The sequence below is a fragment of the Schistosoma haematobium genome, chromosome ZW (assembly GCF_000699445.3).
Source record: "Schistosoma haematobium chromosome ZW, whole genome shotgun sequence".
Classification (NCBI taxonomy): Eukaryota; Metazoa; Platyhelminthes; class Trematoda; order Strigeidida; family Schistosomatidae; genus Schistosoma; species Schistosoma haematobium.
The window spans coordinates 75,980,413-76,008,378 of record NC_067195.1 but is presented as its reverse complement, the minus strand read 5'-3'; the positions used below and the strand labels follow the sequence as shown (position 1 = coordinate 76,008,378).

Sequence of the window (27,966 nt, the reverse complement as noted above, 5' to 3'; positions counted from 1 at the left end):
AATTACACCTTATAATTTATTAGTAGTATAAATAGAAACATGTAATTACTATTATTATTATTATTTCTTTAAAATATAATTTCAGCAATATACATTATAAAGAATATTTCTTCTATTCATTTTAAGTATTTCAATTTATATTTATAATTATTCAAAATGTCTCTTTTATTCATAGAAAATTTGGGTTTCATACACTTAATTATATATTTTACCCTTAATTAACAATAAGTTTTATTGATTAACTTCACCTGTAGCTCTTGTAGTGTTACTGTCGGTCTCAAGCCCGGGTAAAGGAGGAAGGTTATTATTATTATTATTGTTACTATTATTATAAGTAATTATGAGCTGATTTGATGATCTTAATATTTTCATAGGTATTATTTAATTATTTTATAAACTTTGCATCCTGATTGGTTAATTTTACCTACTCCAATCAAAATCTAATACATCACAGAATAATGAAATTTCACTCAAAAGTACATTATTTGACTCTAGTTAGATCGTATGAATGATTGTTGTCAAAATATATATATATCGTCAATACTTGTATATGATTATCGACCTAGATCGCGTTAGTGAATGACGGAATAGGTCAAATACGAGAATGGATGTTCGAATACAATGATTGATTTGAGAAGGCGATCAGAGGGAAGCACAAAGAAGAGAGTGAAGCGAAACAACACACAATGGAGAAGGCATGTGAACCAATTCGTTTTAATCAAGCGTTAATCAATACTTATAGTCGCACAAAAACAAGCTACAGACATGTGATGTATAATATAAGAAGTGTACACACATGTGCTTACATAAGAACATTCAGGGTTGATAAGCTAATAATTGATAAGGTCAAGATGTGACTTGAGAAGAATGGATAAACTGGTTTATCCGGAAGCTAGAATAAGCTATATGAACTCGACATCGGACTAGTCACCATAATTTAGACAATCCTTGTTATTATGCATAAATTACATATCTGTCACAATAATAATTATTAATCCAGTGGTCCTCATAAAACTTTTCTATTGAAAAAACATTGTATTCATTCTTAAGTTTCCTTATGGTCCTTACAAACGTTTTATAGGGTGATATGAAAACTGGGGCCGTAAAGCGCAAAGTCTTGACATTTAATATGCATGATAATGTTGGTAACTGTGGTAATATGTATAAGTACATACTTTAATAACCGTTCTTATTATGCATCGAATGGGTGATGTTTTCTCACCTTAATGTTTGCTTTTTTTCCCCAAAAAGTAGCCAATATGTAAAATGACTAAGTTAACTGAAAGATTAATTTAATTGATTTGATAAAATGCACGTATCAATACATAGTGCTAAAAAATTTTAAGGTTAAAGTGTTTAATTCAGTCAAATTTCATCTTTCATGTTTAATATATTTCCCTAATTAAATATTTCCTGAATTTTCTTTATTTACCCCCTAGATAATCTACTGAGTAAACAATCATTATAGTGCGGTGAGATTAAATGTGATCTTAACACTAATATTGTCAGAATTACTTACATACATTTAAGTAGCTTTTCTAAAAAAAAAAACAACAACGTAAAAACCCAGAAGGTCAACGGGGTGAAGAGTTTTTAAACTTTATAAAATGTAAGTATAGCATAGTAAGATTGTTGTAAAAAAAAAGACAGAAAGTTCACTTTGGAAATTAAGATTTCTTGAAAACGATAAACAGTTTAAATAGCAATAAAAACACTTGATATTTGCACGTTAAATGATCAATCAGTTGATACCTAAGTAATTCAGCATAATGATTGTGTTTATACAAATTTCATGGGGTAATTAATATAATATTTGTGATGGTTCCATAAAGATAAGTTTATTGTATTTAAGCTCATCGATAACTTTAGGAACCACAGCTAGTTGTATTAACAACCAACTAATGAAATATAATCGATTTGAACCAACAATTTACTTTCATCATTACAGTAACATATATAAAACTGACTCGTATTTAAATTTCCAACATTGTTAATGATAAGCAAACATGAATAATGGCTAGTAGTGAAATCCGTTTCATCTTATTTAGGATTCATCAGCTGCATCCCAAAGTTAATGTTCACTCCAAGACTCGAACTCAGTACCGTTCACTTCAAACTCCATAGCGTTATTCACTTAGCTACTGAGTCCTGATAGCCACCTGTCTATGGAATGGACTGATGTTTAAATTCACTTGGTGTTATTTTACTTATATCTTCCCAATGTTATTTAGAATTGCGATTAATCAGTCTCTTGTTGGAATATATGCATCTTATACAGATTGCCTTTTGACTTGTGGCTATATCAAAGCAATTCCAGTCCTAAATAACAATCGGAAAATACACTAATTGAATTTATTGTTAATGATATTTCATACTAAATAGTTGTATACCATTGTTAATTATCAATTATTGTTTAAAGATAGACTTTTGTTCATATTTTTTCCATATCATGTTATTTTTCGAACGAAACAATTGTTTGTTTCAATAATTTTGACCTTCAAAGTCGTTGTCCATTTTTTTAAAAAAAAATGTCTTTTCGCAAACTCATCATACTTGTTTTGTAAATTGAGAATCTATTAATTTTTGATTAATGAAAACAAAAGTAAACTAATCAGTAAATGTGTTATTATATTTCATTGTTGTTTATTATACCAGTTTGACTTTCATAAGTAATATACAAACAAACAAACAAACAAACAAAACAAATCTGAAACCACGATTGTTTCAATAGGATTCTTGTACTTTTAAATTTAACGCCTGTTTGATTTGTTGACTAATAAATTATTATCAACCTCTTTTTTCGTTTCTTTTTTTCAAATATGACCTACTGTTTACAGATAACTACTAACTAAAGTAAAAGATATTAGAATGTTAATTGCCTAGAGAAAATATTCACTAAGGTTAATGCTTTCTGGAGAGAGAGAGAGAGAAAGAGAGAGAAACTGTTTTACTGAAATAATTAATGTACAAATCATTGTTGAACTTCAAAACATCTATTGAACATTTTCAATTTATCTGGTTTTAGTTAAAACAAAAGAAGGACTCCTTAGAATTTATCACATCTATTTGTTTCATATTACCATTTGATTGATGAAAATAACACTCTTCTCTTCAAATCTTAATCTTATTACCAATAGATAGGCTATTACGTGGTTATATGATATCGATAGATAAAAGGTAGTTGTTACACAGAAGAAAAATTTATCACGATTTACAAATATTGTTATATGATTTGTAACATTATCAATACGCTTGAAATTAAATGAACAAGAACATGTGAACAAGAACACAAGCAGGGTACAACTAAATGTACAGAATAACTTGGTAAAAATCTGAGATTCATACAGCAAATACTTCATTTTAAAAAAAATGTCAATCAATTGTCTCAGATTTCATCGTTCCTTCGTTTCCATACCAATCATTATCTCTTCTCGTTCTCTTTCTTTCAACCTTCTTAACTTTCTGCCACCAGGTATTTCACTTTCGATTAATGATGCATACAACATATATCTGTCGATATCAGTAGCATACATCACAATACTATTTAAATTATGAAGTTAACATTTCAAATATTAGCAACTGAATAATGTCAGGTAAAATATTTTTAAATGATCTACGACATTTAGTACTCGTTAGCTTTATATTGTACTGTGAGGATTTCCAAAGGAGTTTAATAGACAATTTTACAGTTTATTATCCTGTTATTGCTTTTAAACTCAACATTATGAAACTGTATCTCGAATTTTGCATAGTATAAATATCCTTCGAAAAAATAAAATAATACTCTATAATCAAGTATGAAAATATTTGTAATGTCACTATGTCACAATTGTACTATCGTGATATTCTGAATAAATTTTACAAGTAATATTGTAAATTTGAAGTAACATAAGATTTTTGTAATTATTTTCATATATGAATCAGAGATTATAAAGAATAGATGATATGACAAGCATTACATATTTTTATATATCAGTTTTCAACGTTTACAGAACCTTGGGTATGAATCCCAGGGGACAGGATCGTGCATACACACTACTGAGGGGTACCACGTTTCTGTGATGTTTGAATAAACTAATGATTCCTTTGTACTTGTTGATTGATTGATTTCGAATTCCAAATACAGTACATTCGTCTGTGCTTATCGAGTACTTCATGATCCAATTGCGTTATTTATGGGATTCTTGGTTCATACTATAATTCAAATACTCCTAATCATCATAGTTTCCCATGAATATCTAGTTTCAATTGACTCATGATCTTAACTATTACTTTGAAGGATCAATCAAATTAGAATATTTCCACTAGTCCTATTGTATATGTATATATACTATCGTTTCAATAAAGAATATTCCATACAATATAATCAATGTTAAAATACATAATTTGATTGACTTTTGAATACAAAATATTCACCTATTCCCATGAATGATTTCATAATATTTTAAATGACGAAGTTGATCTGAAATTTTATAAAACGGATCCATTGCTTTACACAAACATTCGAAAAAATAAACACTACACTATAGTTTTTATAACGGATTATATCTCTTCCCAAATAATAATATTCACCACTATAGAACATTATGTGGTTTATATTTATATTTACCTAATTTTATTATTTCTACAAAACTTTGGGTAATTTTCTCATATGGTTATTATTAAAGATTTCATTTTCAGAGAAATGATGATAAATATGTTTTAGGTTATTATCTATTCAAGGATAAATATACATTTGTTAACTGTTGAAGAAGTATTCACATAGATATTGATCAATGAGTGAATTCTTTTAAACAATATAAAAATTTATATCAATTATGCGAATAGCTTTTATGGTGCACAGTTTTCATGTAAATATTTACTTTATATTAAGTCTCACATTAGTGGAGTCGTGTGGTTGGACTACCACCTGTCGGACATAACCAAATACCTGAAACCGTAACAAAACAACAAGAAGCAAGCCCCAAGAAATTTATCAGTTTAATATAAGCTCGTGACAATGATATTGGATATTGGAAAAGCATATATATATATATATATATATATATATATATATATATATATATATATATATATATATATATATATATACATTAAAAGATTAATATTTGAATGAAGAATATTATTTTCGATAAATTCTCTTCAGGTTCTACAGTTATATATATCTAAATTAATAATCCGAAAAATGGCCAATTTAAAGGCAACGTAAATCGTTTAAAGCATGTGAATTTAGGATTGTTAAACAAGATACAATAAAATTGTTTATGTTGATATGATTCGTATAAAATGTTAACTTGAATCAGTTTCTATGTTAAATACAATTTTAATATCTATGATCCAAATTAATATGGATCAGATAGGGTGAGAGAAAAAAATAGTGTAATTAGAATTCGATCAAATATTTAATAGAAGACTATATTGTGTAAAAGATTAGTAAGACATAATAGGGTGGGATGAATGCGAAGTGAATGAGTCATGTATACTGGGGAGATTAATAATGATGTTTACCCAATAGCAATAATAATAATACAAACATTAGTGAATAAAGATAACAGAGACAATTACATTTCACTATGAGAAGTCATAGTACAATACTATACTGATAATTAACATGTGCTCACTAGTGACTAGCTTAGTGAAGGAATTCTCGGAGTTCTAGTGAGAAGCTGTGACCAGTGGAGCTAATCCGTGTCGGGTAGTGACTGGTATCTACTTCAGTACAATGGAAGATGATCGCGCAATTTCGTGGATTGGTTGATGTTAGACACTAATTCCACTGGATGCCGGATCAGCGGTCCAGTAGGTAAAGCGTTCGCGCGCGAGACTGACAGCCCTGGGTCCGAATCCCACGAGTGGGGTCATGAATGCACATTGCTGAGGAGTCCAACAACAGGACGAGACGAACGTCCAGTACTTCCAGGTTTCCAACGATGGTCTAACATCAATCGGTCCATGATCTCAATCAAAAACTTAATACTCTCCACACCCCTATACTCATAGTACAATAGTTCTATAGTACCGGGTTTATATAGGTAAATATTTAGACAGAATATATTTTGCGTGTGAAATATTCAAATTATGTGATATCAATATCTAAGAATTGCTTTATATGACTTTTAAAGGTTTCCATGTTCAGATCATGTAACACTGAGCTATATTATATTGGTAGAAGTAATATTAAACTTAATAAAAGTAGTATATTTTTCAACATCATAATTAATTACATTATTATTATTATTTATTAACATTTTAGTTAATTGTCTACAGTTTTATGTGTTTATTTATAAAATCAGTTTTAGTCCATTTAAAACACATATGCAAACATGAGACTGATCAATTGCAGTCCTAAATAACAATGGGAAGATACAAGTAAAACAACACCAAGTGAATTGAGAGAGTTAATGGTTTAATTAAATGAATAAATAATTCTTAATAAGAGCTCAAGTGGAGAAAACCAATTTATTATTTCATGTATAATAACAAAGTGTCTTCATAAATTATGGGAATCATACATTATATACTTCATTCTGTGACCAGTAGAGTTCAACCGAGTCTGTTGTGAGACAGTTATTTACTGAAGACAATGGTAGACTGTCGTGCGATATCGTGGATTGATTGAAGTTAGACATTAACACCGTTAGATCTCGGTCTAGTGGTCTAGAGACTAGGTGTTAACTCACGAGAATGAAGGTCCTAGGTCCGAGTGCTGAGTGGGGAATCGTTGTTGTGTACTACTGAGGATTCTCATACTAGAACGAATAGGCTGTCCAGTGCTTCCAGGTTTTCAGTAGTGGTTTAGCTTAAATCGACTAACAAATTTAACTACTAAACTTCCAATTCTGTTTTTATTCAGATTCCTTTTTGTTTTCCTTTCTATTCTCTTTAGTTCAATCTCCACAGCCCTCTTTTTGACAGGTATTCCACATCTGATTTGTGTTACATACTACTATCTGTTAATATCAGTAGCATACATCACAATTTGTAACAAAAATTTGATAAAATATTAATTAAGATGTTAAAACTTCATGTTTTCAATAAATATTTGTAGAAGGAACATAAAGTCTTCGTAATTTTGAACCGATGTACATACTGGTAAGTGCATTCATAGTTGTTATACAGACGAAGTGTTCGTGTCCGACATTGGTCGGTCCATGATCTTGTGCATCCTTTCACCCATTGCATGAGGTGGATTACTGTCTGCATTCCAGGCGGACTGGACTCCATTGGTCACGGCTTCCCACTAAAACTTGAGGAGTAACATCCTGAAGCTAGGCGTTGATGAGCACATTATTGTCAGTATGGAAATTTGTGGATATTTTAGTATTTTTACAGTTGAATTCACGACTAATCTGGTTCAATGTTCTAGAGTTTCATCATTTACGTGTGAGCCTGAAGGTCTTGTGTTTGATTTTTGCGTGAAGTATAGTGGAAGTGCACAGCTGATAAGTGTCGTACTAGGACGAAATGGTCATCTGGTGCTTCCGATTTTCTAATGGTGGTCTTGCTTAGATTGACTCGTGAATTCAACTGTAAAAATTGCTACAATCGACACAAATCCCCATTGTGGTTAAATATTTTTTTAAGTTTCATAAATTCCCCTACATGACTATCTAATTTAATTCCCTTATTCCATTGTTATCTTGACAAACATACAATTTGTATTTAGACATAATTTAAAATATCTAAGCACATACGATTGTATAACCTAACAAATAAACTCGCTTAAAAGAATTAGTTCATTACAATTATTATTCTATTATTTAATGGGTATATTCAAGTTGAAAAAATTCAACACTGAAGATCTTTCTTTAAAAGATGAAAATTCATCAGATAATTTATCGTTTCTCTTAGAATAATGTGTTTTAGTGTATATTAGGGAAATTTCAATCAATATTCTACTTTTCTATAATCTAATAACTTTCATTATAGGGTTGAGGGAATTCTCGAATTTTGACTGACATCATGAATGGATTATTGTTAGACCATCCATTAAAAGCCTGAAAGTATTGGATGACCGTTTTGTCTTAGTATGCAACTCATCGGCAATGTGCATTGACCCATCCATGAACTCAATCAAAATCTGTTAATTATAGGACCTCAATAAAATTGACATAATTTCATTAATTTCAACTATGAATCGAAAATAGAAATTACAACTCTTACAGGCATAACATGTACACTAATAAACGAATAATAAATAACTAAGTACACTTCTAGTGTAAATAGAGAAAAGTTTACAATAAATTTTCTTTGTAATTGTCGGTAATTCGACCTAATTTTTACATTTTCCGATTTTAATTCATATTTCATTTCATTCAAATTCAAGAATTCAGGGATCTTTTAGAATCAGTTTTATTTAGTAGATTCTTGGTAAATATATGTGGACGGCTGTATTCTTGTAGTTCAAAGAATAATCAGTTTATATTCTTATGAAATAATTTCCAAATTAAATAAATAAAAAGCTTGTTGATAACGTATTAATATTTTCAATCGTTGAAATCATGAGTCAATTGAAGCTAGATCATCATGAAAATCCCTGGAAGCACAATAGAACGAAACGATCATCTAGTGCTTCCAAGTTTTTTTTTAATGGTGGTCTAGCTTCAATTGACTCATGATTTCAACTATTGAAATGACTACAATCTCCACAAAACCCTTTCTAGTATTATTATCTTTCTAGGAAAAGTTTAAACAAATAAAGGTAACTCAGATGTAGTTACGATCATTTGAATATCTTACATTTAAACAATGAAGATAGAAAAGACTTATACATAGAGAAATTTATCCAATGTAATTTATATACATATTATCACATGATAACTGGACTTTATTTACCATCAAAAATGAGGCCCGTTTATGTTTTCTTTTGTTTTCTCCTTTTTTCAGTTTTGAAGGATTTATCTTTTATTAAGATATGTTTTGAAAAGTTTATGAATTAATGTCATTTCATAATAAAAACTAGATAGGGACTTCTCTTTATTCAAAGTAGTCACTATGAAATGTTTTTTATTATACTTAAAAATAACAATAGTCAAAGTAGTTTAGTTTAATTGCGTAGGAAAGTAGTGTGACTAGCCAAAATAGTATAGTTTTAAATTTCCAATGGTGGTATATAGTTCTAAAATCTATGTTTATATATTCTTTTTTGTATATATGACATTTGACTAGAAAAAAATTCTTTCATTCACTAACTAGTTGTTTTATCTCTTGGGGTACATCACGTCATTAATCCAAATAAAGATTGTAGTTACACGAGATACATCAATGAGAAACAGTCGACCACATATTATATAATATAAATAATCGGGATAATCCTGTGTGAAAACGGAAAAGTTTTTATCTCATTTGACATATGAATCAAATAATAAAAAAACCCAACTAAAACAGTTTGTATTTACATTATGTGACAGATTACATCAACGAATTATTTGTACAACAAAGAATGGAACAGTTCTCATTTGTATTTCATTTTAGTAATAAACAATGATTTATGATAAGATTTTATTTTGTCTTATATTAACATTCATTTCAAAATGATTCTGAATGAACAAGTGTAATGCTTTTGGGAAACTTTTGTTCTGAAGACATTATTATCAGATAGACGTCATGGGAAACTTCACAGAAGTACATGAATTGAAGAATGCTTTTACAATTCGTTTTTGCCATTTAAAAATAAGAAGTCTTAAAATATTGACAAAAAAAATGTACATTTTATTTGTCCAATTGTTTAGAAAACATATTGTGGTTCAGATCCCAGATATATTTGGCCAATGCTTAAGAATCTATCCCTAAGTTTGATGTTCATGACTAAAAAGCGATGACTATCATAGCTAATAATTAATGTACAAGAGTAAATATTTAACTTTTTAATAAAGTCAACGGGAAAGTTGTAGATAAAATAATAGTTTACAAACTATGTGACTTTGATACATTCAAAAGAATACATTGTATTACTGAATAGATTTCTATCAGTTCATCAAAATACAGGCATCTCAAAAGGGAGAACAGCTAAAGAGGAACTGGCATAAGGCTAGGGATTCTAATGTCAGAAGTTGGAAATAACTTTTGTTTTAAAATTACTATATTAAGGATTGAGTATAGGTTTGGATGATAGGAAATGTAAGTGAATAAAATCAAATTAATATTGATAAGCTGTAGGGACACTGTAATTGTGTATAAAATGAGTCAGTATCTGTGTTTTTTTATGGTGAGCTATTTAAGTAGAGTTTTAAATAATAAAAAACTCATTCAAGGTCAAGACAGTATATTCTAGAGTTTACTTTCAGTAACTTAGTGGAACGGAATTCGAATGTGTAAAACGTATCAAGGACATTGAAATCTAGGTAGTGACTTTTTTAACATTCAGAAAAGAGAAGACAATTAACCACAAGACTAATCAAAACTGTACCGATTATCGTGTATCAAAATATATACCATGCTTTCATATGAAATGTGCAGTTATTACCTGCCACACAACGAAGCACATATCTATTCTAGGTAAGGCTTGGTTAGATGCCTAAAAATTAATCAACAGAATGAATGACTGTTTATCATTTTTATCCATGGATTTATTCAATATTATATGTTTAATACAATATAGAATTCTCAGCTACGTCAACAGAAGCTAAACATCAAATTGTGCCTAGAAAATCTACCGGTTTGATGGATGCATGAACAGTTCAACTTGTAACTAGCTCTTGCTTTATTATATTTGGTCAGTGAATATCTGAGTGATTTTGTAATGAATTGTGAAATAACCTTTCCGATGCTCTTTTTCTATTATCAATTTACGCCCAGTTGAATCATACTCTCCTCTCTTCATGAGACAATTCAGTGTTTGTCCTTTTGAGATTCAGTTATGAAAGTATTTATTTTGATGAACTACGCTTTTCAGTCAAACCTAATTACTGTTCATGTAGATGATGAAAATGACAACAAGTAACATAATTTTATCATTTAGAACTTATCTGAAATGACATCACTATTTAAATGACTGTATTCCATCTTGTTACAACTGAACAAAAGTTTATATGGTTTGATGTAATGGAGAAGGAAAAGATAGAACCAAACAAAGATTTATTCTGGATTAAAAATGGATCAAAGCTACATTTGAGTACGCTGATTTCCTATACAAATGTGTACATTAACCAATAGTCAAATTTGAATAAATTAAACTGAATAACGTTTAGAATCTAATTCATCAGTTTGATTTGTGATTGTCCTTGATAACACCAACATTTTGACAAACCTCCTGGATTATATTTATTTATTAGGTTTTTCCTGTTTTATTCATATCGATAAAATGAAGGAAACTGGCTTGACTTTTTGTAAATGAACAAATAAAATCGGTCTTCTTATCAAATCGAGATTAACATTCTGCTTATTGACATTCTATACATTTATGTTTAAAATATGAAGGAGAAAAACAATGAGTTTTATACTTCTGAAGACTAGTAAAAACACCTTGGATATGTCGTTTCCTTTAAATAAGTAGATGTAATGGGTTATTTTGACGACAAAAACATTCTGAACACTTACATACAATTTTCATCTTCGATAAACTTTTACATTTAGCATTCAGTTTATAAGATTTTTGTATAATACTTTCAAATCTTGAGAAAATAATGATATTTCTTACTTCATATCTGATATCCGTTACCTATGGAGTTGTATGCTGCATACAAATATGAAGCGGTTAAACTGAATTTGATTTATTGAAGCTAGTGTTAGATGTTTGCATGAGTCATCTCATCTGATAAACTTTAACAATTAACATTGAATTCGTTGAGGGACAAAATATTACTAAAAACAGTACTGAACACTAATGACTCTTCATCAAACACTTTTTGAAAAATGCTAGCCGTTTTATAAAATTTTAAATTCAGTGAACATTTCCAGGAAGAAAAAAGAATTGACACATTGGATATCTTCAATGGAGTTCAGTTTCATAAGATGAGAACGACAATTTGAATCACTATCCATTTCAGCTAATATGAACATAAACAAATCTTTCTTTATGCTATCACAGGTATCGAACCTTACTCCAAATTTCGGAATGAAGTCAAAATGAAATACTGATTTCAAAGGTACATTGACGGTTTCTGACACATTATTAATTGAAAGCTTAGGAAAGTTTGCAGTCAACATCTCATTTTAGTTCTGCTTCCAGTCTTTAAGTTGTTTCTATCATTTGTTAAGTAATAACTCAATTCATTATTGTGTAAAAACAATCTTTTAAGTTTAGACAAAAAAAAGAGAAGTAATCATGATTTTTTTGTGCACTTCTTAGTTATACCAAAACATATTTCAGTGGAAGTCAGGAGTCCAACGTATTCACTTAAAAATATAGAGGTGTCAGTATAGAATAAAACCACTTGATCATGGTTAAAGTTAGTGAGAATCTCGTTGAATATGATGTTTGTTTTATTTTACCAAGACAGTTTTACAGTCCATTATCCTTTATATTCATTATGAAGTTCAGAAAGTATTACAAGTCGTAATCGTTTTTTTTCTATAATTCAGATCAAAATTCATTTTTATATTTTCCCAATTTTGACCATATGTGATATTCATTATCTAATCATCGAAGGTTAGTTAAATCGATAAGTAGATAAATGTATTTGATTAAATTAATTGTAGGGTCTTTGGAGGATACACAAAATTTCCATCTGCTATTAGTTATTGTTTTCTATTTTGTATTTTGCCAACCTCAGTTTTCTCCATGTTTTCCAATCAATTTCGATAGTTATAAAATGACCATACAATAAAATTGATCATTAGTTTATGTAACCCTGTTGAGTACATGGTAGTTAACTATGATATTTTTACTTTACTATAAGTAGTCAAAATATAATAAAGACTTATATTAATTTGATTGAAAATGTCCCTAATGAACTGGGGCTGAAATTTTCTGCGATCATTTAATTATAACAAATATATAGGAGTTAGGTATTGTGCAATTAAATTATTCAGTTTAAAACATAACTTAGAGAATTATTTCTCTTTTCATAAGAATCAATACCTCATAATTGTAAATCTTGGACAGTAACACAAACTTGCTAAATCCGATGTCCTTACATATGTATATATTTTGTTACATTGATTAGGGTAATTGTAAGTTAAGTTTGTACACAAGTATATAAGCATTATAATATCATCATTATGTTCAGTGAAGTCATAAAATACGGGTAAAAGTCAACAGAGATGGCTTATTTAGCTTTCTTTCCCCATAATTATGCATTAAGCTAAGACTATTCATCTATTAAAAGTTCATCTTTTAACCAGTTTCCAACTCAAGCTTTAATGCACTTTCAGTGTTAAATAACTTGAAAAGTTATTATGATTTATTGCACATTACTTCATCATTATTTACAAATTGTCAAATACAAGCCACTAAATATAGTATTAGAAACAACTGAAAGGCTGTTAACTGTATTTAATTGATTTCGTCAAGGGTTATTTTAGGCTTTGTATGTTAGATGATCCCAACTCTGTTGTAAAAACTTAACAAGATGCATTTCACTTGTGCAAAAAACAACAACAACCTCTAAGTCTAATATATGATCCATTGAAGCAATTATGGGTACCCTCTTTTGATCAGAATCTTGAATATGAATGTCGAGATAGTTGTACTGTATGCAGCTGAAACTACGAAAACTACCACAACCATCGTCAAAATATTACAAGTATTTGTAAACAATTGTCTATGAAAGATACTCAGTGTTCTTTGGCCGGATACCATCAGCAACAACCTACTGTGGGAGTGAACAAATCACATTCCAGCTGGCGAGGAAACTAGGAAAAGATGTTGGAAGTATATAGGAAATACACTGCGGAAATCGCCAAACTGAATAACGATGCAAGGGCTAACTTGGAACCGTGAATAGAAACGAAAAAGTTAAACGACGAAGACGACACTACTTCGGGAATGAAAAGCAGACATAAAAAATATGAATAACAACTGGAAACTACTGTAAAGGATTGGCCAGGACAAAGTTGGATGGAGAATTCTGGTAAGCAACCTATGCTCTTTCATGAAGGGTAACAAAAGTAAGCAAGTAAGTTTTTTATTCATCGACATATAATTTGTATAAATAACATTTAATTTCATCGGTTAGATATATACCTTATTTATATTTGACAAGTGAATCATTTTGAAATATGACTTTCACAACATCGTTAAAACAAAAACAAAAATTTTCATTCAGATTTACAATGTTGAAATACACTAGAAATGTATTGTGGAAAACCTAAGTTTTCTCTCTGACAGTTAATATTATAAAAACAAATATCTGTTTATTGTATAGATCTATTAGTGGCCAAAGATAAATCATAGTTTCTTACAAAAGTAAATATTTAGTTATCCAATATAAACATTAAAATTACTTTCTCATGAGTAACATTCTATGTTTAACACTACAGATACGATAAAGTACCAACAGTTGAAATATGTTGTACGATTAATATTTCCTCGCTACTTAGCGGTCATATACATTTACTTTAAAAAAGCTGAATTTAGTTACATGTATGTAGAATTTAATATACATATAGGAGAAGCCATTGGAAATATGGGACAGTAAGACATCCGTTTAATACCAGTATATAAGTTCTCAAGGGTTCCATTTCATAATCTTGCAGAAATCAAACCTGTAAACCTCTAGGCAAGAAAGTTTTTGAGTAATTGAGATTTACTGATTTACTTTCCAAATTCAGTTAATAAAAGACTATTCAACCATCGTTGAATTCTATGAGTGATACTTGTCTATTGTTACTTGATGATTAATAGTTATCTAAATAAAATTGTTCTATGATGTAATTTGCATTCAACAATATATCTGTATATATCAGAAATATAACAGTTTTAGATAATAAACAAAAGATATATTAACATTTTAACAAACACCTACTTCAGCACGAATAGTTTCACACTCCAGACAGGAACATGCACGATCATGTGGCATTTCTAGTTTTAACCCTCTATCTAGTAATAATTGAATAATTTCATGATTGTTAATATGTGCTGCAAGCATTAAAGGTGAAATATCTGAGGAGAACTGAGATCGTTTACCACGATTATTTGTTCCACTTGATGGTCCGGACACTTTACTTTTGCATTGTTTTTCCATTCTAATATATTGTGGATGATCAACAATTAGTTTAACTAAATGATTTTTTTGTTGGCTTATCGCATTTAATAAAGCATCTTCAACAGCATAAAAATCTAACCTATTCACTAATAGTTCCACTAAATCAAGATTTTCATTTTTCATTGCCAGTAATAAAGCATTACGTCCCATATAATCTACACAGTTTACATCAAGTTTTATATCATCCAATAAATCTCGAACAACTTCAAGTTCACCAAACTCTGCTGCATTTAAATAGACATATTCTTTATCTTGTAAATGAGTTCGAAATACTAATCCTGACTCACAACTTAATTTCCAACCAGCTGATGTCCACTTTTTATTTCTTCCTATTAAGTGTTCTAATTGTACAGCTGCTGTTGATATTCCTGGTAATGGTGTTGTAAATGGAAATAAAGTAGATCGTCTAGCTAAACCCACAACTGCACCATCATAATTCACTGGGACATTCATTTTATATGGATTTTTTTTTCATTATTCCTTCATGTTCTATCACCATATTTTAATGATTTTGTAAATTTTGAATAAGATCAAAAATCAGAAATTGATCCACAACCTGAGATTTTTGTTTTTATTTCCAAAATGATGTTCCACAGTCAATTGTAAAATACAAATCATTCAATTCTATTTGTTTAAATGAAATGTTTTAATTAAATACAGAATATTCCAAAGGAATTAAGTATAGTAAATATTCAACTTCATAACTAATATTCATTTTAAAGAGACATATTAAAGAGGAAGAATATTTGTATTTCTTTTTAACCAATCAGAAAACAATAGAATGAAATCTAAATAAATTACACAGTTATAGGTTTGAATTGTTTTTTCTGGTAAGCGTTTTATTAGCGAGTTAGTTTTCTACGGGATGGGGACGCTAACCCCATGCACAACCCTCCTGCTTTACCTACAATTGGGGCCGGCCGTAACTCTAGAAGAGCTACAGGTGCATACACATGAACAAATGCAGATAAAGACAGCCGGTGTAGCAGCAGTCTCTGTATCAGTAGGCCTCAACATGCACAAGGAGAAAACCAAGGTCCTCAAATACAACACGGAGAACAGCAATCCAACCACTCTTGATGGCGAACCTCTAGAAAATGTAGAATCCTTCACATACCTGGGAAGCGTCATCGATGAACAAGGAGGATCAGATGCAGACGTAAAGGCGAGTATTAACAAAGCAGTTGAAGAACATATGGAGCTCAAAACAACCGTCTATCAACCAATATCAAGGTGAGAATCTTCAATGCGAACGTCAAGGCAGTTCAACTGTACGGAGCTGAAACTTGGAGAATTACAATAACTACCATCAAGAAGGCGCAAGTATTTATAAATAGCTGTCTACGCAAGATAGTCAACATCCATTGACCGGATACCATCAGCAACAGCTTTCTGTGGGAGAGAACAAACCAGCTTCCACTTGAAGAGGAAATTAGGAAAGACGATGGAGTTGGTGGATAGAACATACACTACACAACTCGTCAAATTGCATCACGAGACAAGCCCTAACCTGTAATCCTGAAGGAAGGCCAAAGAACACGTTACATCGGGAAATCAAAGCAGATATGAAAAGGATGAATGACAAATGGAAGGAGCTGGAAAGGTTTGCCCAGGACAGGATTGGATGGCGAATGCTGGTGAGCGGCCTGTGCTCATTCACGAGGAGTTACAGGCGTAAGTAAGTAAGTAATTAAGTAATAGGTCTGAATGATCATGAAAGAATAGTCGAAAATGTATAGTTATTATCTAAGACTTATTTAAAATTTATATTATTTATTTATTTAATATAGACTATTAAACGATTAATAGTGGTAAATGTTAATAAATGAAGATCAGATATCAACTTAATTTAAGTGATTATATATGAAAATTATTATTTGAAATAACCTTAGCGATTGAAATTTTTAAATAATTCCAACGTTTCATCCAGCTAACTTGTCTGGAATTCTTCAGGGTAATAATCAAAAACACAGAAGCTGTGACCAGTGGAGCTAATCCGTGTCGGGTAGTGACTGGTATCTATCTCAGTACAATGGAAGATGATCGCGCAATTTCGTGGATTGGTTGTTGTTAGACACTAACTCCATTGGATGCCGGCTCAGTGGTATAAGAGGTTAAACGTCGTTCCAATCTTGACGGATATTCGTATAAACTAATTTTAGTGAAATTATGTATATCTATATACATGTTTGGAGGTACATATTTGATAAGCAGATGAAACATTGTATTATTACTGTTAAAACTAAAGTTTGTAACTATTATAGACCATTCATACTAAATTGATGGATTGATAACTAAACAATTAAAGCATTTGAAGTTTTAAAATTAAGTTGCAGGTTAAAACTTAGTCTCTTTTATGCTTATGAAGTATTCTAAAGCCAAGTAAATAAACGTATATCTAGAAATCAAGTTCATCTAATAAATCATTTTAGTAATAATTATACTATTCACGACTACTTCCTATGTACTATTTAAACTTGTGTTAATTTTATTTTGGTTATTTATTTACTCTGAAGAAGTGGTTTAGATTCAGTCACTAAATATCAAAAATACACTTTTCTACTCATTGTGATATCACAACTTCTATATTCATTGTTAACTTTCTACTGAATACTCATTTTATTTGAAAATATCAAGTTTCACCTTAGCATGGATACCTAGAAAGATTGTGTTTAATTAATGAGTAGGATTGTTCTATCGTGGACAAAACATCTTCAAAATCTTCATTTCCGGCTACACATATTCTTCATCATCGTAAAATTACATTTTACCAGTGGTTAAAAAACATTCAACTTCATAAAAATAAATTAAATCTGCTTCGAAAAAAGTTTATGATCAACAAATTATATCTGTGATAGAGTTCAAAATCACTTACTTTGGAAAGTATATAAAGCAACACTTGTATTATTTATTGATTTTTGGCTTTATAGGATACAAAATTTAAATATTTCGTTACTGAAATTCAAATTAGTAGTATACTTACACACTTAACCTTTTGATTGCGATCATGAATCAATCAAGTTTAGAGCACCATTGAAAATTCAGAAGCACTGAACGGCCGTTTCGTCACAGTATAAGACTACTCATCAGTGCGCATCCACGATCACCCGCGTAGGATTCAAACCTAGAATCTTCGGTCTCACGCGCAATCGTTTGATCTCTAAACCAATGATTCGGCATCCAACGGTGTTAATGTCTAACTTTAAACAATCCACGATATTGTGCGACCATCTTCCATTGTCCTCAGTGGATAACTGTCTCACACTCGACACGGCTGAACTCCACTGATCACTCCAAGAATTATCTCTCGAATTTAGTCATTAACAGCCTTGAATGTTATCTCAATGGTCTAGAGCACCTTCGGTCTCACGCGCGGAGTCGTGGATGCGCACTGATGACGAGTCCCACCATACTAGGACCAATTGATCGTCCAGTGCTTCTAGGTTTTCAATAGTGGTCTAACATTGATCGGTCTATGAAATATCTTTCTTGACTGTTTTAGTAACGTACATTAATATGTATCACAATTTCAGTACTCATTTATTTTAGATATGATTACACGTTAAAAATTTTAATAATATAAAGAATATAAATTCTCTTCATATATAAAGAGAAATTTTCAAAATTATATCTAACTTGCATCAAAATTTAATGAAGATAAACCAGTTATCATGAGGTCAATTTCCAAGAAACGACCAAACTGAACTCATAAAAAATTCACTTTATAATATTGAAACTACATAGAATTTACTTGTGTTAGAATATTTTCTATTTTTAGCAATGAAATTGTTACTGATAAATTTCTATAGCTTGGGACTTTTGCAGAAGTCAGTATGTTAAGTATTCTCGTCTTTTCACATTTTGTTGTTTTCATATTTTTCTAATGTTAGGAAACTGATCATAGACGGTTTTTAAAACGTTTGTAGTATCGGTTAACAGTGTTAAGCCCACACAATTTTTTAGCTTCCGAATAGGCTAATTTATCCATTCTTTTTGAGTCACGTTTTGACCTTGTTAATTATTCACTTATCAAGCCTGACTGTATTTATATGAGGGTATGTGTGTGTACACTTCTTATCCTACTCATGACATTTTTGTAACCTATATCTGTGTGACTATAAATATCGATTAACGCTTGATTGAATCGAGTAGGCTCACTGTCTTGTCCATTGCTCGTCACTTCGCTTCCTTTGTTTCGTCCCTCCGTTTGCCTGCCCAGATCAATGAGTGTACAAAATATATGTATTCGAAAATCCATTCTCGTATCTGATTTATTTAATTCCGCTATTCACTTACGCGATCTAAGTCGATGATTATATACGAGTATTGACGATATATATATTTCGACAGCAATCATTCATACGATCCAACTAAACTCAGACATCGGTCCACTGAAGTGGTGAGTCCATCAATAACATCGTCCAATCTAATCGACGTCAAAATTAAGGCCCCCACTAAACATTTATTTCTTCATCAGTGATTCAAACAGTGAATCAGCGGTTAAAGAGTCCAAGTAACAGCACACATTAAGAGCATTCATAAACACAGAAAGCCAATACGTTTTCTAGCTTTATATCATCCCTACATCACTGATATTCGACAGCGAAACGATTAATCTGAAAATAACTATTCACTTCAATACATTATTTTAATAAACAAGCACAAACAGGTTTTTATAAGGTTTTCTAATTTTTCATACATTTCTTTATGTATTTGATACTTTGCTGTTTATTTATTGGTCATGCCACTTACAATGACTGTCAGCATGCGATTTTTATCCTCCAGATATACATGTACAATACACGACAAATAAAATGTATTGACAAGAGCAATTAATCCAACCATATATAAATGTTATCGAGAAAAAGCTGTTTATTCTCGACTATATTTTTAAATCGTAATTATCAGTACCAACCAAACTAAATACTTAGTATTTGTAGAGAGAAAGAACGAAGATTCTAGAAGAATAGCATGAATTCATTTTACTTCGTTTGGTTCTCGTTAGTTGCTTACAACTTGTGATATTTTAAAACATAATTACACAATGGATTTAAATTACTTACATGAAAGGGTTTAGTGGAAAGTTATATTGAAAACACATCGGTATAGTATAGCAAGGGTGCAAATAAATTAAGTATACTGAATATTGTAAATATATACCTTATATAAAAGAACATTCAACAACATTGATTGTAATAAGAGTTCATAGGGTCAAAAACAAGTGATTACTTCACCATATTTAATTAAAGGGCTTCTTCCAAGCAAAATGTGGCATTTTTAATTATCAACAAAATCACATAGCGTGATATCTTTTTAGAGTCAAACTAATGTTGAATACATGAAACACGATATAATAACTTTGTCATTCAGATCCTTTATTCAAAAATGGTACATAGTTCTAGGGAACAAGTATCAAACGATTAAAACCGATGGGATAAAGACATATTCTATTAGCAATAATAAATATAGTTTTATAATTATTGTGATGTTTTTTAAAAATGATTATTGTCGAGCGTGAGGTAGTTATCCATCTCAGTTTGTGAATGACGGGTCGCGCAAGATCATGAGTCAATTGAAGTCAGACATCAACACCGTTAGACGCCGGCGCAATGGTCTAGAGTTTAAGCGTTTGTGCGAGAGACCGAAGGTCTTGGGTTCTATTCCCACGGGAGGGATCGCGGTTGTGCACTGCTGAGGAATCCCGTACCAGGACGAAACAGCCGTCCAGTGTTTCCAGGTTTCCAATGGTGGTCTAGCTTAGATGGCTTTCAACTGTGAAAATACCACAATATCTACAACTCCCTTTACTGATTATTGACTGTTCAAATTGAATATAATTTGTAGTTTTAAAAAACATTCATTTGAAAAAATAATTTTTTAAATTTTTTGAATGAAGTTTTAAATCAAAGCACAAGATGTAACATTGTGTCTATATGGTAAACAGTTTAAAGAAAACGATAAAATGCAGTAGAAAGTTTCATTTTCGATGAAATGGTCTTGCCTTTCTTAACATTTTGTTCAATAAAAATCCAGCAATATTCTAATCTACAGAAATCAAGAATTCATCTCCTTCTATAATCAAACAAGATTTCGACAAATGAAGTACATCAAACTAGTGTACAAAAGTCAAGCGATCGTATAGGTGAAAATCAACTTAGTAATTTAGTCAGTCGGGACTCAAATGTTCACAACACGTTTAATCTTACACATAGAAGTAGTACTACCACTTAATATGTATCTAAGATAGCAATTTGAAATATCGTGCAGGATGACAATGAAAGCATCTAAGTAGGATTGTTCAGCTAAAAAAAGCGTAACCACCAAACCTCTTCATCTATTCTAAAAAAGTCGACCTTAATAACTGATATTAAAAGTTTGGATGGAGTTTTATTCTCTGAGTTGCTTGGTTTGGTTATGAAGTTTTCATCATTCTTCTGAACAACATCATTAGCACATACTTCAGGTGGAAGTCAATTGTTTGAATTTCTTCAAATATGACTCACAGCTTGTTCCGTTGAACTCGATCTTGATTACTTATTGTTGAACTTTAACCTGTTGTTGTCTTTCTCTTCAAAAAACTAAAGAGTTAGACAACAATCACGTGAGCAGAAATTTGTTTTTACCATCTCAAGATTAAAAATTATTCTGAAGTTAAATTATATTTTATAGTCTCTCTCTCTCTCTCTCTCTATATATATATATATATATATATATATATATATATATATTTAGTGATAACAAATTTACTAAAGTAAATTTCGTTCTAATAAGAATCCTAAACTAAATCTAACCTAAAAATCATTTCACTAAATATAAAAGTATTCTAATTTTCAAGCATTAAATGATATTACATAGATGATGAATAGATTTACAGTTAAGATGAAGTATTTTCAGTTATTTTGCACTATAGACAATATTTAAAAACTATGAGATACGAATCTTCATTCGTATATTTGTTTGAAGTCGACTCACAAAAACCATCCACGGATTCCGACGTACTGAAATGATTATTCTGCAAGTTTCTTAGTGAAAATGATATAATTTATCGTTGAATAACTATTTTCAGAAGGGGTTTTGTGGAGATTTTAGAAATTTCACCGGTTGAAATCTCCACAAAACCCCTTCTGATAATAATCATCTGCTCACTAGTGACTGAATTCAAGAGATACTCCTGGAGTTCTAGTGAGTAGCAATGACCAGTGGATTTCAACCAGGTCTGTTGTGAGATAGTAACTCACTGAAGACAATGGTGTACGGTGGTGCAACTTCGTGGATTGGTTGAAGTTAGACATTAACACCATTGGATGCCGGCGAGCTCAGTGGTCTAGTTGGTTAAGCGCTTGGTGCAGGACTGATAGGTCTTGGGTCTCGTGGGGTGCGGGATCGTGAATGCGCACTGCTCTCATACTCGGACGAAATAGCCGTCCAATGCTTCCAGGTTTCCCATGATGGTTTAGCTTCAATTGACTCATGATTTCAACCAGCGGAATACTTATTTGTTTTGTTACATTTTATAATTATAATTTTTAATTGAATTCAAAACTAATGGACTGTTATTTATTTGAGAACGTAACAAATTCACATTACAGATGAACGTATGTAATTACTACAATGTTTAAAGAAGATTAACACTATTCCCAATACAATTAATAAAACTGGTCGGAAAACTAAACATTAATGATCGTTTTTGTCGTCGGAAATCTATAAATTGTTTATTTTCTAATGTAAGAAAACAACAACGAATGACAAACCATTATTCAAGTAAATAATAATAGAAGTCAGAGAGGGGTTTTGTGGATATTATAGTAAATTACTAGTTGAATTCATAAGTCAATTCAAGCTAAACTACTATGGAAAGCCTAGAAGCACTGGACGGCCGCTTGGTCCTAGTATGAGACTCCTCAACTGTGAGCATCCAAGATCCCGCCTCGCGGGCTTCAAAGCCACAAACCTACCAGTCTTGCATGAGAAAGCCTAACCTCTAAACAAACTGAGTCGTCATCCAACCGTGTTAATATCTAACTTCGAATTTCACAAGGCGGAATCGTGGATATGTATCGCTGAGAAGTCTCATACTGGGATGAAACGACTGTCCAGTGCTTCCAGGTTTTCCATGATAGTCTAGCTCTAATTAACTCATGATCTTAACTATTAACTAAGAATATAAATGGAAAAACTGAAAGTAACAAAATGTTTATTTTTTTATCAAGTAAAATCTACTAAAGGTTACGTAATATTCATAAAAGATAATTTAATGAAACTATGTATTATAATAATTCATCGAGTTTTTAAAACTTGAAAAAAAGTAACAAAAAATAATGCCTGGCGCGAGACTGATAGGTTCTGTGTTCGAATCACGCGGGGTGCGGGATCGTGGATGCGCACTGCTGAGGAGTCACATACTAGGACGGAACGGCCATCCAGTGCTTTCAGGTTTCCCATGGTGATCTAGCTTCAATTGACTCATAATTTCAATCAGTGAGAAAATAATAATCTTAAATTTTCTTAAAATAAAATAAAACAACCTTTTAATATAAAATAGAGAAAATGATTCGAGTGAATAAAATCATACTTAATTACTGTATTACATTGAATAGATTCAGAATAAAATTGATTCAAAGTTGAAATATAAATAATAATTAACGAAGAAAAAAGAAAAAGAAAAGAAAGAATTAAAATAAAGTAAATTAATGTAAAATCTATATATTGTCTATTATGTAATCAGAAAGTGATAACTTGAAATGATTATTTATTTAAATTTTATTAATATAGTTACTATGGTGTATAAAAATTTGTTGCTTAACTAATTACAGACAAACAAAAAATGGTATCTTTATTGATTTAATTTTCATTTATTATTTTATTGTCGTTTTTATTGTCATTAACTTTCGAATGGATAAGACATAAAGAAGTATTGAAAAAAAGGATTTTATTTAAATAGTCCAATAGTTGGTATCGTTTTTTCCTTTCATTCAAGTTCTTCTCTATGTGTATATCTTTATTTTTTTAAAATTGTTCTCTTTTCATATTTGTGTTGTTGCTGTACTTTTTTTCTCTCAAAGAGTCGATTACTCTCTAATATAATCGTTCAAAGAAACATCTTACACTTATATTAATACCATTTTGTAAATATATGTCCCTATATTGATATGATAAAAGATCAAATTATACATTAAATGTACTGTTTGCTTAAAATGTAATTACAATGCTTACTTACTTACTCACTTACGCCTGTTACTCCTCGTGAACGAGATAGGCCGCTCACCAGTATTCTCCATCCAACCCTGTACTGAGCAATACTTTCCAGCTCCTTCAACTTTTTATTCATCCTTTCCATATCTGCTTCTATTTCCCAACGTAATGTGTTCTTTGGCCTTCCTCTTTTCTGCTTCCCTTCACCATTCCAAGTTACGCCTTGCCTCGTGATGTAGTTTGATGATTTCCTTAATGTATGTTCTATCCACCAACTCCATCGTCTTTTCCTAATTTCCTCTTCAACTGGAAGTTGGTTTGTTCTCTCTCACAGAAAGCTGTTGCTGATGGTATCCGACGAATGGATGTTGAGTATTTTGCGTAGACAACCATTTATTAATACTTGTACCTTCTTAATGATTGTTGTTGTAATTCTCCAAGTTTCAGCTCTGTACAGTAGAACCGTTTTGACGTTCATATTGAAGATTCTCACTTTGATATTGGTTGATAGAAGACAGCCTTGTTTGACTCCTGTGCTTACTTGTAATGCATCTGTCAGCTGTCCTTCATGGATTCCTTTCCCTGTAGTCCGTCTTATGAGTTCCGGATAATGTTGAAAATCTCAGGAACTCCGTAGTGTCGAAGAAGTTTCCATAATGTCCTCCTATCTATACTGTCAAATGCCTTTTCATAATCAATGAACTTGATGTACAGTGACGCGTTCCACTCAACTGATTGTTCGACGATGATCCATAGTATCGCAATTTGGTGTAACTATGGTGACATTACAATAATTACAATTTTAAATTTCAAGTACTACGTACGTTAATCGACTAGGGAAAAGAACTCAATTCATTGATTAAGATTATTAAATTTATTAATTTTTTTTGGTGGAAAAAAATCCATGTTTTACTAAAACAAGGTAATTCTTTATAACTACTGATGAAATGACACTAAATAAAACAAGTAGAATAATGAAAATATTTTGTTATGAAACACCTTTTTTATAAAAACTAATGTAAATGATGTAACTATGTAAAATGAACAGGAAACAATAAACATATTTATGTCATGATTACTTAATTGTAAAAAGAATTAAGAATAAATTTCATAAGGTATCTAATCACTTCTAAGTAAAGGAAAAAAACCCAATAAGAGTTGACATATGTAATAAGAATACTGTTGCAACAGTTAGACATTTGAATTTTCATACAAAAATAGTTGAATAATACCGTTGTTGTATTGTAAGTAGGTATATTCACTTGATGAGATCCAAATAGAAAGAAACACGTGTTCATGCTTTCACTGCTAGCCACAATTTATCTATTTTTAATAGTTAGAGTTTCAATCACAGAAATTGTTTGTCAGACTATCACTATGCAGCAAACTACTGGAAATAAAGAGAAACTATGATCTTTTGTTTTATGTCCAAATATGGAATGCAATACTACAATACTGTTAAAAGTTCGCTACTTTGTTGACGGTATACAACTACAGCACTCGAATGTATAGAACCCTTTTAGTCGCAAACTAGAAGAAGCCTGGAGAAGTGCTTGTTAGGTAAGAACCAAAATAAACAGAAAATCATGGGTATATATAAATATTAGCGTTTGTTTTATCAACATTATAATTCAGCTAATCCGGAAAGAGACATGTTATTCTACTCTCTATTCGTATCATGCTAGGTTGATGTTCTAAAAAGTCCCATCATGTTCTGATTGGATGGAAACTCTTCGTCTCCTTTAGGGCCCTTGGAGGCTCCATCGTAGTTCTCGGAAGCCGTCCCAATAATTAATAAACTCTTACATCTGTTAGTGAGTGCACCAGGTTTTCGGTCATTAATTCAAAATCCTCTGGTTCATATTCTTAAATTCAATAAATCTTACAATATTACATTGCCATCATTTGAAATAACTGGTAAATAACTGATACATTTATGAAAAAACTTACCCTACTCTCCATGAATACTCAGTGGAAGTTTATCTTGAATACATTCCTTAGTACGTTTGTTATATTTATTGTATATTGTCATGTTTAATTATTTCAAAGTTTAATTCCATTGATTAACCAACTTTTACAACTTTCAAATATATAAATTCCACTAATCATTCTAATACGGTTTCAAAGCATGTAATCAATGTGTAAACCTCAATCAAGTTAATATATAACGTTTGTACTTTTTTCTTAAAATCAGTAAAATTCATAATTGTATCTTACTTTTTAAAGAATTTCATGATAAACAGTATGATATATAAAATTGAATACAAAATTTTCATCAATAAAGGTTAAACAGGTGTGAATAGATTAATATCCACCTGTTTAGTAACTATTCTAATGGGTAACGTTTCAAGGTTGTTGTTTCCTGGGTTTTTTTAATTTTGCATATCATGTCAACCTATTTAATAATCATGATAATGTATAATATTAAGTTTTATTACTTTATATGGAAACTAATTTGATTTATAACAGAAAAAAGAAAATTATATTCCGATAAACAAATAGTTTTACTATCGAATATTGATCTTTGAACATGAAAAAAATGTTGTAAAATATAAATATACATCCCATACTAAACTATCTTCAATTAAATTCACTTAATGTTGTTTTATTTGTATCTTCTCATTCTTGTTTATCTTCGATTCATATTGTTCAACTTTATTTCAATATACTAACCTTGATATAACCGACATTATTCCATATAGACAGAAATTAACAACAATTAACGAGGGTAGTTCTATTTAAAGGGAATAATTAAATACATTAACTAAATTATTAGATCGTTAGAAATACTCTTTTAAACTCATAATATAAAAAGGGACTGAGATGGTGGAGAAGATTTGTAGCTCAGGTGGATGATTTTGGTGCAGTTTTGTTCTCTGAGCTGGAGACCAAACCATCCAGCTCAGAGAACAAAACTGCACCAAAAATAAAAAAGGACTACTTACTGTAAATCTTTATGTATATTAAAACAAATTAAAATGTACAAAATTTAAAACAGTTTTCTTCTTCAATAAAACTAAGTTCACAATCGAATTACAGTGATATAATTTTGTGGTTTATAAACGACTCCTTACAGTTTTAGTTGACTTAATGAAATGGAGAAATAAACAACAACAATACCATGTTACATCATTTCAAACTAATAATATATAAATATAATAAATTTTTATTGATTACATTGATTAGTTAAGAAAATTAGAAAATAAACATTATGATATAATACTTACGTACGAGATCGTCGATACCCAATGTTGGGGAGTCTCATACTAGGACGAGACGGTCATCCAATACTTTCAGGTTTCTAATGGTAGTCTAACATTGATCGGTTCATGATCTCAATTAAAATTCAACGATCTTCACAAACCTATTATTGTTTATTTAATTATTTATTTGAACACATAAATATTGGTACAAATGGATACCAAATACATATGCGCCACTAAGGTCATTTGATTTGTGTGTGGGCTAGGATACTGCCCGGTTGTCCAAACCTATACTGAATAGATAAGATTTGAATTTTTTTTAAAGTCATGACACTATATAATTTTTAAAAAAAATGTTTATATTCATTCTACTATGAATTATTTTGGTAGACCAAGGAACACATTACGCTGAGAAATGGAAACAG

General features: G+C 30.6%; 1 protein-coding gene across 1 annotated transcript in view; it reads right to left on the bottom strand.

Moving 5' to 3' along the window:
- Window positions 1-15,599, bottom strand: part of TRPC2 (Short transient receptor putative channel 2) — a gene marked incomplete at its 5' end in the record, with an annotated part of 91,728 nt that extends 76,129 nt beyond the window's left edge. Inside the window, one exon of the mRNA XM_012939972.3 lies at window positions 14,907-15,599. Within this exon, the coding sequence (XP_012795426.2) occupies window positions 14,907-15,599 (693 nt within the window). The remainder of the gene's footprint in view (window positions 1-14,906) is intronic.
- Between the last annotated feature and the right edge of the window lie 12,367 nt (window positions 15,600-27,966).